This window comes from Erythrolamprus reginae, chromosome Z (assembly GCF_031021105.1).
Source record: "Erythrolamprus reginae isolate rEryReg1 chromosome Z, rEryReg1.hap1, whole genome shotgun sequence".
NCBI classification, from domain to species: domain Eukaryota; kingdom Metazoa; phylum Chordata; class Lepidosauria; order Squamata; family Dipsadidae; genus Erythrolamprus; species Erythrolamprus reginae.
The window spans coordinates 25,226,754-25,240,028 of record NC_091963.1 but is presented as its reverse complement, the minus strand read 5'-3'; the positions used below and the strand labels follow the sequence as shown (position 1 = coordinate 25,240,028).

The 13,275-nt window shown below is 36.7% G+C and overlaps 1 protein-coding gene across 1 annotated transcript in view; it reads right to left on the bottom strand.

Annotated features, from left to right (window-relative positions):
- The window catches only part of PEX1 (peroxisomal biogenesis factor 1), a 42,521-nt gene that overhangs the window by 25,092 nt on the left and 4,154 nt on the right, over nucleotides 1-13,275 (bottom strand). The window contains exons 3-10 of the mRNA XM_070728240.1: nucleotides 9,282-9,365; nucleotides 8,999-9,113; nucleotides 8,152-8,912; nucleotides 7,074-7,193; nucleotides 4,296-4,413; nucleotides 2,788-2,894; nucleotides 1,686-1,780; nucleotides 1,317-1,449 (exon numbers count right to left, since the gene is read on the bottom strand). Coding sequence (XP_070584341.1) covers nucleotides 1,317-1,449; nucleotides 1,686-1,780; nucleotides 2,788-2,894; nucleotides 4,296-4,413; nucleotides 7,074-7,193; nucleotides 8,152-8,912; nucleotides 8,999-9,113; nucleotides 9,282-9,365 — 1,533 coding nt within the window. The remainder of the gene's footprint in view (nucleotides 1-1,316; nucleotides 1,450-1,685; nucleotides 1,781-2,787; nucleotides 2,895-4,295; nucleotides 4,414-7,073; nucleotides 7,194-8,151; nucleotides 8,913-8,998; nucleotides 9,114-9,281; nucleotides 9,366-13,275) is intronic.

Below are 13,275 nucleotides of genomic sequence, written 5' to 3'. Positions count from 1 at the left end.
AACCTACTTCACACTGAAAATTATACAAACTATTATTGTCTTAGCTATAATTGTCCACTTTCTCTAAGAAAATACATTCTAACAGTTGTAAACTGATAAAATGAATAAGTTCAAGAAATTCGGAAATCTATAATTCCTTCAGCCACCTGATTGGTCCACCAGCAAACATCTGCTTGATTGAGCATTGTACTTAAATGTCTTATGTTATTATATATCATTTCAATCTTTTAAATCTATTTTCCCATGCTTTGTATCATTGGCTTTACTGAACGAATGACTGTAACCCTTCAGTTTATCATCAATTAAAGCCTCTGGCAACTAGTCAAATGGGGGTATATCTTTTTGCAAAGAGCTTTTAGAATGCTTTGTTGTGGGATTCTCCATTGACACTTGAGTAGCTATCTATACCAACTAAGCTCAATTTAGTTTATCTTATAATTTGTCATCTCCTCATCTGAAGAACCAGATCAGCTATTAATTTATGGACTGAGAAGATCTTCATTTATATTTCTACATACAGTGTTCCCTTGATTTTCGCGGGGGATGCGTTCCGAGACTGCCCGCAAAAGTCGAATTTCCGCAAAGTACAGATGCGGAAGTAAATACACTATTTTTGGCTATGAACAGTATCACAAGCCTCCCCTTAACACTTTAAACCCCTAAATTACAATTTCCCATTCCCTTAGCAACCATTTAGATTATTACTCACCATGTGAGTAATAATTTATTAAAGTTTATTAAACAAATTTTTTATTAAAGGCAGACGAAAGTTTGGTGACGACATATGACGTCATCGGGCGGGAAAAACCGTGGTATAGGGGGAAAACCCCAGAAGTATTTTTTAATTAATATTTTTGAAAAACCGTGGTATAGACTTTTCGTGAAGTTTGAACCTGCGAAAATCGAGGGAACACTGTAATGCAAATTCAACCCCTCATGTTTACATTCCCTGTGTCACAGTAAAACCTATTCTGGTTTCTTGGAATCATATGAATTTAATGAAATTTCAGATCCATGAGAATAGGAAGAGTTAACATAACTCAGGTTACGCAAGACCATTCATCATCTATATATTTACTACCAGTTTCATAGTTCTTGTCTCTATTCTTTATTGGCATATATAGTAGGCTGCATAATACTAAATGCAACAAAGAAATATATTTGTTATACTGTACATTGGAATTTAAATGTCAAAGAACTGAATAAAATACTCCTTTAGAAGGAGCGAATTGAAAAAAATTCATGACTGCTTGACATAAAAAACAGCTAAAAAGAAAATATACTGCATGCTAAAAGGAAATTAAAAGTCTATTTACCTTTGCTCCAGTAAGTAGGATACCTCCACTGACTAGTCCAGCACAAAAGAGAGCTAGTTTTTGAGACAAAGGATGTATCAAGAGGCTATGTGATATGTGCTTCAAAGATGATAATCCAATGTTATCCATTCCTCTGCAAAGAACAAAATTGAGAACTTCCATCTCTATCCTAATCAACTTACTTATCAAATAAAGGCCCAATGTTTTCAGAATACTGTACGGCATGAATCAGTCCAATACCATATGATTACACTTATGATGTTACTTAATGTGAAGATGGTAAATATTATACACAATGGATATTAAAATTTCATCTATTCATCATTCATTTCTTTCCTTTGTGTTGTTAGTACATCCTGTTACACTCACCCTAAGCAGTTTAGACTGAGCCATGGCAAAGGCTGTTTACAACAAGATTGGCTATTACAATCGCTGGATCCTGGAGACTCAGGGTGTAACAAAACCTGAAAAGAATATATTGTTAGGAGCAGAAAAAGTGTTAAGGAGAAGCCACATTTATACTGATGTAAGTCCTATTAAATCCAATAAAACTTATTTCTGATCAGTCAGAAATAATAACCTGGAAAAGACATGATAATATTCCATTACTTAAAAATAAAAAAAATAGCAATTAGGTAGCAATTCTAGAAGCATGTAGTATAACACAAGAACTGATATCATATTCTGTGGACAGGTATATTTTTTATTTCAAAAATGGTTTTTCGAACAATTAGTGGAGAGGTGTGATCAGTAATATCAAAATTAAGTAGGTAGGACCAATTTTGGAGCTCATTTTTATTTGGAGAAACTTATAAAAATGGATGCTGTCAAGCACACATATTTCTGTTAACTTCCATAAAGTAAGAAAGAGTGGCTCGTTATGGAAAGTATTAAGATTGAAATATACTAAGCTTACAAGACTTCACACATTTTGCCATTTAATAGTCTTTATTTAAAAAATGAAAATGTTGGTCTCATCCACATTATAAAATGCATCTGAAGTTCAGAATTTGAGCACAGTTTGCTCAGGATGAATTTCTTGACTAAATTGACAGATGCACTTAAATAACAATGGGCACTTAAACAATTACGTGCAATTTTCAAATTACAATACCGTATTCAAAATAAGCTTCACATTTCCTTGTATTTCAAAACTTCAAATATTCAGATTATAACCTCACATTTTACCTGCTACTAATCACAGAACTATCAGGTTAGAAACAACAAGTTCAAAGATAAAATAAGATGATAAGCTAAACTAAGCTAAATTAAGCTAAGGTAATAGCTTATTTTGCAAAGAGATCTCTGCAGAATTCTCGTCAAATATTATAATGCATCAAAAATTTATAAATAGTGCAATTTAATATTTTATACAAAGATAGAAATAACGAAAATCTATACCAACAATAATATTAAGTAAATTGAATTAATATTTTAAAATTATTGACTATCTAAGATTAATTATATTTACTTGTATATTTGCCTTCTGTAGCAAACTAGGGCTCAAGATGAAAGTATTTCTGGATTTCTCTTCTTCTGTGTCAGAAATGACTATAGTGAGGACAAAGTCTTCCAGGCCTTCCAAAATACAATGAGCATCAATCTGATTATTATTCAGTATAAAAATTTCATATTTTAACTGTATAAATCTAGTTGGCATGACGATACATTTAGAATTCCTAACCGGGAGGCCATGGCGCAGTATCAGGCTACGGCCCATTTAGAACTAGGCTGCAGAAGCTGCGGGTGAGCATGTGTGTGTGTGTACTCAGCTCCACTTGTGCAAACAGTAGGTGAGTGCTGCCATGTGCACAAATCTCCATTTGTGCAAGCAGCGGGCGCATCTGGAGGTCTCTCTATGCTCACCTGCTGCTTGCATGGAACCATCCCACCTCTCCTCCCCCACCCCAGTCTGAAAATACGAAAAGATTGGGGACTGCTGGTGTACTATAGAGTCTCCTGTGGCCTAGAGCAGTGATTTTCAACCTTTTTTGAGCCGCGGCACATTTTTTACATTTACGAAACCCTGGGGCACATTGAGCGGGAGGAGGGGCAGCTAAAAAAAGTTTGGACAAAAAAATTCTCTCTCTCTCTCTTCCTCCCCTTCACTCTATTTCTTTCTCCCTCCCTCTTTCTCTCCCTTCCTTCCTCTTTCTTTCTCTTTCTCCATCCCTCTTTCTTTCTCTTCCTTCCTTCCTCTTTTTTGCTCTCTTTCTCTCTCCCTCCCTACCTCCTTCTATGTCTTTCTCTCTCTCCCTTTCCCTCCCTCTCTTTCTCTCTCTTGCTTTCTTTCTCTCTCTTTCTTTCTCTTGTTTTCTCTCTCTCTCTTACTTTCTTTCTCTCTCTTGCTTTCTTTCTTTCTTGCTTTCTCTGTCTCTTTCTTTCTTTCTCTGTGTCTTTCTTTCTTTCTTTCTCTTTGAGCTTCGTGGTACACCTGACCATGTCTCGCAGCACACTAGTGTGCCACGGCACACTGGTTGAAAAACACTGGCCTAGAGGGGGAACTCTTGCCTCACAATCAGGAGGTTGTGAATTCGTCCCTAGGTAGAGGCAGATGTAGGGTCTCCTGCTGGGCAGAGGGTTGGACTAGATAACCTGCAAGATCCCTTCCAACTCTGTTAAATATATTACTTTATTATTTTCAATTTTCCTTATCGTTAGTTACAACTCGCCCCCCCCCCCCCAATTTTTTTTAAAGGATTAAACCAAACAGAGGGAAAGGTCTTTTATAGTTAAATCGGACTGATTTTGCTACAATCAAATAAATAAAACATTACCTATTTCCTTTGCAATCTTAAAACTTTTAAAAATAAACCATCAAAAAATACTTATGGCAAGAGACTTTTAATCATTAAATTAATATATTAGATATAGATAAACTAACTGAAATCCAATTGTAATTGGCTAAACCTTTTAAAATTGATATATAGGAAAACCCCTGCAACATGCAATAGTTATAACTGTACGAATTTTTCTTACCAAAATTAAGTGGCAATTGTAGATAGATTGTTTCTCCTGTGATCAAAGGAAGCCTAATGTAATTCTCCAGCCACAACTTAAATGCATCTTTAATGTCTTCTTCGCTTATTCCTTTATTCTAAAATGAAAAATGATGAAGACGGTTAATTTAGTAATATTTTTTTCTAATTAAAAAAATACGAGCTTTTCTTATTCTGTTACCCCTTAGCTGATGGGTTACCAGTAATCACACTATCTACAAGTTGATCGTAGTTTTGTTACTTTCTAAGGTACTTTGATATCTTGGAGAAGGGGAGCAGTATAAAAAATTGGCATGGTTCACGTCTTTTGTACAAAAATGACAATTGCAAATATTTTGGCATTATGTTTCTTTCAACAGTGAGTAAGCCCCCTACCAATTCAAGCATTCCAGAAATTTTATTCTAAATGCTTGTTTTGGAAATTAAAGAACACAAAACCCTTAAATTTTTCCAGGGTACAAATTGCAATGTAGATTTTTTTTTTTAAACAACATTGATTTAATAGCTTTAAATAAGTGGACATGTCTTGGGATTGTAGGGAAATACAGCCTAAAAAATATAAAGCATGTGAACTAAACTAAACATACCAATTTCTACAAACTCTGTTGAACTGAACATTTGAGAGCATTCTTATGCTGGCAGAATTCCTGCCATGCTCTTAAGTAAAAAATGAACATAACTCTCTTTACCATACTATAGAATCGTTAATAAGATTTGAAGAACTATGGGCAATTTGTGATATAGATCACGCAGGATGTAAGCAGGAACAGAGAGCAATGGATCAAGCACTTTTGTAGTATAAGCCATTCATTTATGACTGTTCACTAAATTTAGGCTTATCAATAATAATATAAAAATACTCATTTGACAAAATTTGGGGGAAAATAATTCTTTTTAAAAATTACAAATTTTAGGGAGGTTTAATCCATTTTGGAGTACACATTAAAAGATGCCTCATCATTAACGTATTATCTTTGAATAATTTGGGACTGAATGTGACTTAAATTGCTAGAAAAAAATATAATTGTCGCTGAAACTTTTGAACTGAGGACAAATGGGTCAGAAATGAATAGAAAAATATAATTACAGGTGGTCCTCATTTTATGTGCCTTCATTCAGTGACTATTGGTAGTAATGGCAGCACTGAATGAATTGCAATGATGCCACATCTTCAACGTTACAGCTGGTACAACAGTCATGTGGTCATAATGTATTTATTTGTTTCTGTCAAAAACAAACAAATAATGTATTGGAGGTATGTAAAGATATAATAATATGTAATATTATATACAGATATAATAATATTCATATACATACTAGTAACAAGAAAAAAACAAGAAGAAACATTAGATATAATAATATGTACATGACGCTAATTAAAAAAAACATTAGGACAGGGGACGGAAGGCACGCTGGTGCTCAGATTTATGACCATATGGTTGCTTCAACTCCTCTTGCCCACCTGCACTAGGGCTGAAGTAGAAGTCCATGGCTTTCGGCAATCACCACTGTGCCTGGGCCTCTATTTCAGCCACCAGCAATACTAGGAATTGTTACCTCAAGCCCCATGCTACCTCAAGCCCTAACCATTCTATCTGCACAACACAAAGACTCAACTGCGCCTGCTGTCCTGTGCTCCACTGGGCCTACCATAACTTCTGCCATCTTCTTCCAATGCTGATAAAACATATCTAGCCTGACCTAGGCCTCCCCCTCCCCATATGTCCCCTTCTTGGAATGCTTTGGAAGTCCTCCAAAATCTCATGATTTTGCAATGTGCAAAATTATTTATTTATTTATTTGTTTGGTTGGTTTTCTATACCGCCCTTCTCCATAGAGTTAAGGTGGCCTACAAAACAATAAATACAAAATACAGCATATACGAAACACAAACCTAAAATTTGATTCTAAAACCCCAAGATTACTAAAAACAGATACCCACATTCATCCTAACACACAAATCCCAGTGGCCGGTTAGGTCCCACAGAGTTGGTCTTCTCCAGGTCCCATCGACTAAACAATGTCGTCTGGCGGGACGCAGGGGAAGAGCCTTCTCTGTGGCAGCTCCGACCCTCTGGAATCAGCTCCCTCCAGAGATTAGAACTGCCCCTACCCTCCTTGCCTTTTGTAAACTCCTTAAAACCCACCTGTCATCAAGCGTGGGGGAACTGAGACATCTCCCCTTGCCTATGTAGTTTTTGTGCATGATATGACAATATGTATGTTTTTTATATTGGGGTTCCTTGCTTTTAGGTTTTTAAATGTACAACTGTTATTCTAGATTCTAATCATTAGATTTGTCATTACATATTGTTTTTATCGCTGTTGTGATCCGCCCCGAGTCTGCGGAGAGGGGTGGCATACAAATCTAATAAATAATAATAATTTAGAATCTAGAATCTAATCTAGAAATAATAATAACACAATCATACACTCCTATCATTGGCCGGAGCAGGATGCCAGCGCTCAACGGCTCCAGGCCTCCCGGCAAAGGTGCCGCAGTACAGGACTTGAGGTGATACTGCTTGGTACTGGAGGTGAAGTAGAGGCCTAGAAGCAGCAGTAGACATCTGTTGAAGGCCCCAGGCTTCCAATTTAGCCTCAGCACCATTGGCAACACTACTGCTACCATAATATGCTATTTGCAGGGTAGCCAAAAGAGCAGAAAGAGGTGCATGAGGAGAGTTGAAGTAAAGTTTATATATAGACAATAAGATACTGGAAACTATCAGCAGTTTATCAATTAGGTCAAACTCACTAAAGTACGTTCAGGCTGAAGTCTAAGAGAGGTTGGAATTTTAGGGTCTGAACTGATTGACGTGATTCGGACAGCATCATGCATTTCTATATCTAACTTCTTTCTCAATTGTTCAGATATCTGAAATACAAAATAAAAATCACAAACAGTTCTTTCTGTAACACAGAAAACTTTAATGGTTTGTAAGATGTAGTCACTGGTACAGTAGTGAGGCTTGTGTAGAACCACCTAGGTGAGATGACTGGTATAGAAATTTGAGAAAGAAATAAAGACAACTTAAGCTATTCAAAGACTATAACTGTTGTTAAAACGTTAATAATTTTGCAATTCTCTCAAGGAAAAAAAGGATTCCTTGAATTGTATCTTTCACCATCACAGATTGATTTAATTATTTATATCCCAGTGTTATTATTTTTACAAATAAATCAAGGTGGTGAATATATCCAACACACCTTTTTCCATTTTTCCTCAACATCAACCCTGCGAGGTGGACTGGGTTAAAAAAGAGCGGCTGGTCCAAAGTCATCCAGCTGCCTTTCATGGCTAAGACTTGAACTCAGAGTCTCCTGTTTTTCTAACCTTATGCCTTTACTAACCTGGCTCTCACATTATTTAGGCAATAATATTAACTTGTAACCTTATTTGTGAAGCAGAAATGTTGCCTAAGTGAACAAAAACAAATTAAAAATACAGGGATTTTTGTTTTGCTACTTTAGTTCACTTTAAGAGCTTGATTTAGGAAGGTAGATAAATATTTGAAGTAAATAAATCAAACTAAATTAATATTTTTAAATTGAAATGAATTGAATTATTTTACTTAAAGTTGGATTGGAATATAATGCTCACTAATTACAAAAGAACAGTCTTAAGCATTATCGTTTGGAGAGTGATGCTCAGCACTCAAAATAGCCACGTTGATTTTTCTGAATAAGCACTAAAATTTAATACAGCTTAGTTTTTATGGAAAAATACTTTAATTCTCAATGATAATCAGTCAAAAACTAATCAAAAATTGATTTAAAATGCTAGTGAGCCTAATATAATGACTTCCCCTGTATCCTTTATAAATTTCACTAACCCAAATTCTTCCAACATGTAGTTGTTCCACATTGTTATTGAATATTATGGCATCCTTTAGATCCTCAAATCCACTCCATATTATCTGCACAACAGAAAATTCATAAGATTCTTGAACCTTACTCAAAGTAAATTGCTTTTGGTCTTCTGAATTAAACAGATGTTTCTCTTTTGATGTTAGATGATACTTTAACTGTTGCATCTGCTGTTTTGGAGAAAGCAGTCTACTAATTTTTCCATAAGAAACTTGAATATTAGCTTCTGAAACAGGAAATACTTCATTCCATGGGAAAACAAAGACAGTGTTGTATTCCTGAAATGTGCACGTTTGCAGCATATTTTTCACGCTGGGGAGCTGTTCCTGACATACTCTAAAAACAGAATCCACCTTGATCAAGTTCAAGAGATTATTTTTAGCAGCGTTCACTTCATCAATAGAAGGTTCATGTTTCTTCTCAGAATTATAAAAAAAAATATTGCCAAGTAAATTCCAAAAGTTTGGGAAAAAATTTGCACTCAGCGATCCCTTTGCTTCTGGCTGACGCTGCTGAAATTGCCTATTTAAATGTGTTTCTTTGGAATGTGGTCCCTCATTCATTTTCCTTAGCTTTAATTCAGTTTCAGAGACATTTTCCCGCATGATGTTATCTTTCAGGGAAGGCAACATGGAAGAACTACCTTCACACTGCCGTAATTTAGGAGATACGAGAAGCTCTGTGCAAACTTCAAGTCTTCCATAAAGAGCTTGGGGCTTTAGAGTCACTAAAATAAAAAGGGAAATGTTAATATACATACCAAACTTATAATTTTCTCTCAAAATCGGATAAAAATCGTGCACAACCACTTACCAACCCGGATATAAATACAAGTATGTTGCTCAACCCACACTGGGAAGATAGCTTTTGGAAATACTATTCGAATTTGATTAAGAAGATGTCTTTCCAGGGACAATGCATGCAGCTCCTGCAATCATTTTAGAGAATATAAAAAAAAATTATCCCTACTGAGAAGATTGCAGCAAAACCAAGACACAAAAATGGTTTTAATAAATAAAACAGCATGTTTAGTTAAGGTGCAACAGACAAGAGGAGGGGGAAAAAAGTATTACATTAAAAAAAACACTTTAATTACCAGTATTTCCCAATCATCTGCTGTCATTGGTTCTACTTCTACTTGCTGACAGGATAAAACCTGAGAACAGGGTTCAAGGAATACCTGGAAGATAAGAAATCTAATTAAATTACATTCAATATTTTCACAATCAAATCTTTGAAAATACTAAATGGGAAAAGAAAATCTGACATAAGAATCACAGGCTTGCTGATCTGTATTGGCAACATACATTTTCAACATACATTCTGAATATGTAAGTAGTGTTATTTATTCCCTCTGCCGATATAAAAGTTACTTTTGGCATCCTCAAAAAAATAAATAAATGGTATTTTATTCGATTTTGACGGTAACAAAAACTAAACAGTTTGAGAACAATGTATGTGTAAACTTTTATTTGTTGACCCACTGACTGACTCACTGAATCCGAAGCACAAATATTCTAATATTTTGTCTTATTTATTAAATTTAAATGCCAGCCATCTAGGTAACTATAGGTGATTTACTAAAATAAAATATTAAAACAGTAAATATTAAAATTAATAAAGAAAATGACAAAGATGAGAAGGAAGGGAAGTAGATACATCTGGGAGGAGGTGGGGTCTTGACTTATCCCATTAACCATGTCCAGAATGACATGCCTCCATTGGGTAGCCTGGGCAGTTGGCAGAAGCAGATCTTCAAGCTCTTTCAGTTAGCCAGGAGGGTGGGTAAAGATCTCACCTTAGGGGTCACAATATTGGAGTGGTATAAGTGATGAATTGAAAATAATTCAATAGCGCCGAGGTGGCACACTGGGTAGAGTGCAGTACTGCGGGCACTAAAGCTGACTGCTAGATCTGCAGGCCAGCGGTTGAAATCTCATCACCGGCTCAAGGTTGACTCAGCCTTCCATCCTTCCGAGGTGGGTAAAATGAGGACCCGGATTGTGGGGGCAATATGCTGGCTCTGTTAAAAAGTGCTATTGCTAACATGTTGTAAGCTGCCCTGAGTTTTAAAAGAAGGGTGGAATAAAACAATAGAATAAAATAAATAAAATAAATAAAGTTAGTTTAGCAGCTCTTCAAAGTTAGCCCCCTGTCCTAGTATTTCTCTTTTACTAGTATCATGTCTATAAACATTGTTATATCTCTGTATACTACCAATATGTACTTGACTAGATAGATAGATAGATAGATAGATAGATAGATAGACAGACAGACAGACAGACAGACAGACAGACAGACAGACAGACAGACAGACAGATTAGATAGATAGATGATAGATAGATAGATAGATATAGACTAGCCAAAAACTACTGCCCAAGTTCCAAAGTTACAGTTCCAAAGTTACCGCTACTGCAGCACCTGTCAAGGTTCCAGTTAACATCCGAACTAAATCAGAGTCCGACTCGAAGTTCTAATTTATTTCCGGAGCCATCCTGGGACCCACACTGGGAAACCTGAATCTGAGATTCCGACTCAGATGAAAATTCACATCCCTTATCCCCCACCCACACGTTGCCCATCAGATAGTGCCAGCGTGGCAAGTCCTTCCTCCGCTTCCGCCCAGGTCGGTGGGCATAGGATGTCCTTGAACCACTCGAAAGAATGCCCTGTCTATCTGTTCCCTGATGAAAATCACCCCTCCTAAGTTCCTATAAACTTCAGGTCTTCTATTTTTTTAAAAAATAAAATATTTTGATTGATTTTTTACAATATAAGACTCACACACCATAAAACAAGTGTTTTGCGAATTGTGCCCACCACCAGACAAACATTCATACCCCACCACCAAATCGGGGGTGTTTCTTGTATAAACCATTTTAACCCAAGAGCAAAGTATCTATTTACATATTATAAAGTGATTCCAACTTGTTTGTTATAGCTTGGTCTCGGATCCTACTCGCCATATATCGTCTTACCTTGTCCCATCGTCCCATCAGTTGTCGCAAATCAGTTTCATTAACCAAATTCATCCTTTTATCCATAATCTCAAATTGAATGTGGTTCACCATGTACCAGTACCTACTTCAGGTCTTCTATAGATAGGGTGGCAAGCCATTAATTTATCACCAACTTCTGCACCGGCTTGACAGTCATTCATTCTTATGACTGAAGATAGGGACATTGCAGGAGTCTGTTTGCCTCCTCACCCTGGGTCCCAGCAGGCCTTCTTCCCATTCCACCATGTCTCATATCCTCTTCATTTACCCTTTGAAAATCTCCAGAGCTCAGGTGAAGAAAGAAGGGAGGCTGCTCTGCTCCTGGCCTGTGTGATGTGACCCCAGAAGCAGCCACCGTTTTCTGGTCAGCTGCACTGAACTGTGGCTACCCTAAAAACAGTGGCCACTTTTGGGATTGTGCCACATGGCCCAGGAACGAATAGGCTTGTTCTGTTCATTTAACATAGAAACATAGAAGAATGACGGCAGAAAAAGACCTCATGGCCCATCTAGTCTGCCCTTATACTATTTCCTGTATTTTATCATAGGATGGATATATGTTTATCCCAGGCATGTTTAAATTCAGTTACTGTGGATTTATCTACCACGTCTGCTGGAAGTTTGTTCCAAGGATCTACTACTCTTTCAGTAAAATAATATTTTCTCATGTTGCTTTTGATCTTTCCCCCAACTAACTTCAGATTGTGTCCCCTTGTTCTTGTGTTCTCTTTCCTATTAAAAACACTTCCCTCCTGGATCTTATTTAACCCTTTAACATATTTAAATGCTTTGATCATGTTCCCCCTTTTCCTTCTGTCCTCCAGACTATACAGATTGAGTTCATTAAGTCTTTCCTGATACATTTTATGCTTAAGACCTTCCACCATTTTTGTAGCCTGTCTTTGGACCCGATCAATTTTGTCAATATCTTTTTGTAGGTGAGGTCTCCAGAACTGAACACAGTACTGTATTCCAAATGTGGTCTCACCAGCGCTCTATATAGCGGGATCATAATCTCCCTCTTCCTGCTTGTTATACCTCTAGCTATGCAGCCAAGCATCCTACTTGCTTTCCCTACCGCCTGACTGCACTGCTCACCCATTTTGAGACTGTCAGAAATCACTACCCCTAAATCCTTCTCTTCTGAAGTTTTTGCTAACACAGAACTGCCAATACAATACTCAGATTGAGGATTCCTTTTCCCCAAGTGCATTGAAGTCTTATCTGGTGCAGAGCTTTCCCAAAACTTGCATTAGAGAAATAGAACAAGCTTGTGAGACTGGGCTGTGCGGTGTGTGATTTCCAAAGTAACTGCCATTTACAGAGCCTCCACAGTTCAATTAGACTGACCCGAAAATAGCATTGACTTCTAGGCTGCATTAATAGAGGGATAGAATCAAGATCATGCCATGTGTTAATACCACTCCATAATGCTTTGGTAAAACTACACTTGAAATATTGCTTCTAGTTTGGGTCGCCACAATATAAAAAATACATTGAGACTCCAGAAAAAGTGCAGAAAGATGATTAGAGGGCTGAAGGCTTACACATATGAAGAATAGTTGCAGGATTTGGGTATGTCTGGTTTAATGAAAAGAAGAACTAGGGATGAAGTGATACCAGGGTTTCAATATCTAAAGGGTTGCCGTAAAGAAGAGGGGGTCAACCTATTCTCCAAAGGCAGGGCAAGAAGCAATGGATGGAAACTAATCAAGGAAAGAACCAGCTTAGAACAAAGAAAGAATTTTCTGGCAGTTGGAACAATTATTCATTTATTTATTTATTGCATTTATATGACGTTCAATCCAAAACAGGTTCTGAGCGGCTAACAATGGTTATAAATACAAGTAAAAAAACAGTAAAAAGATCACTAAAATCTGTCAGTCAGTGGAATGACTTGCCTGGAGAAGTTGTGGGTGTTCTAATATTAGAGATTTTAAAGAAGAGATTGGACAACCATTTGTCTGAAGTGGTTTAAGGTTTCCAGGGGGTTGGATTAGAACATCCCTTCCAATTCTTTTATTCTTTAAACCTGCTCTGCTTCCCTGATGCAAGTTCTGGAAAAGTTCCGTCTATCACAATTCCCTGGAG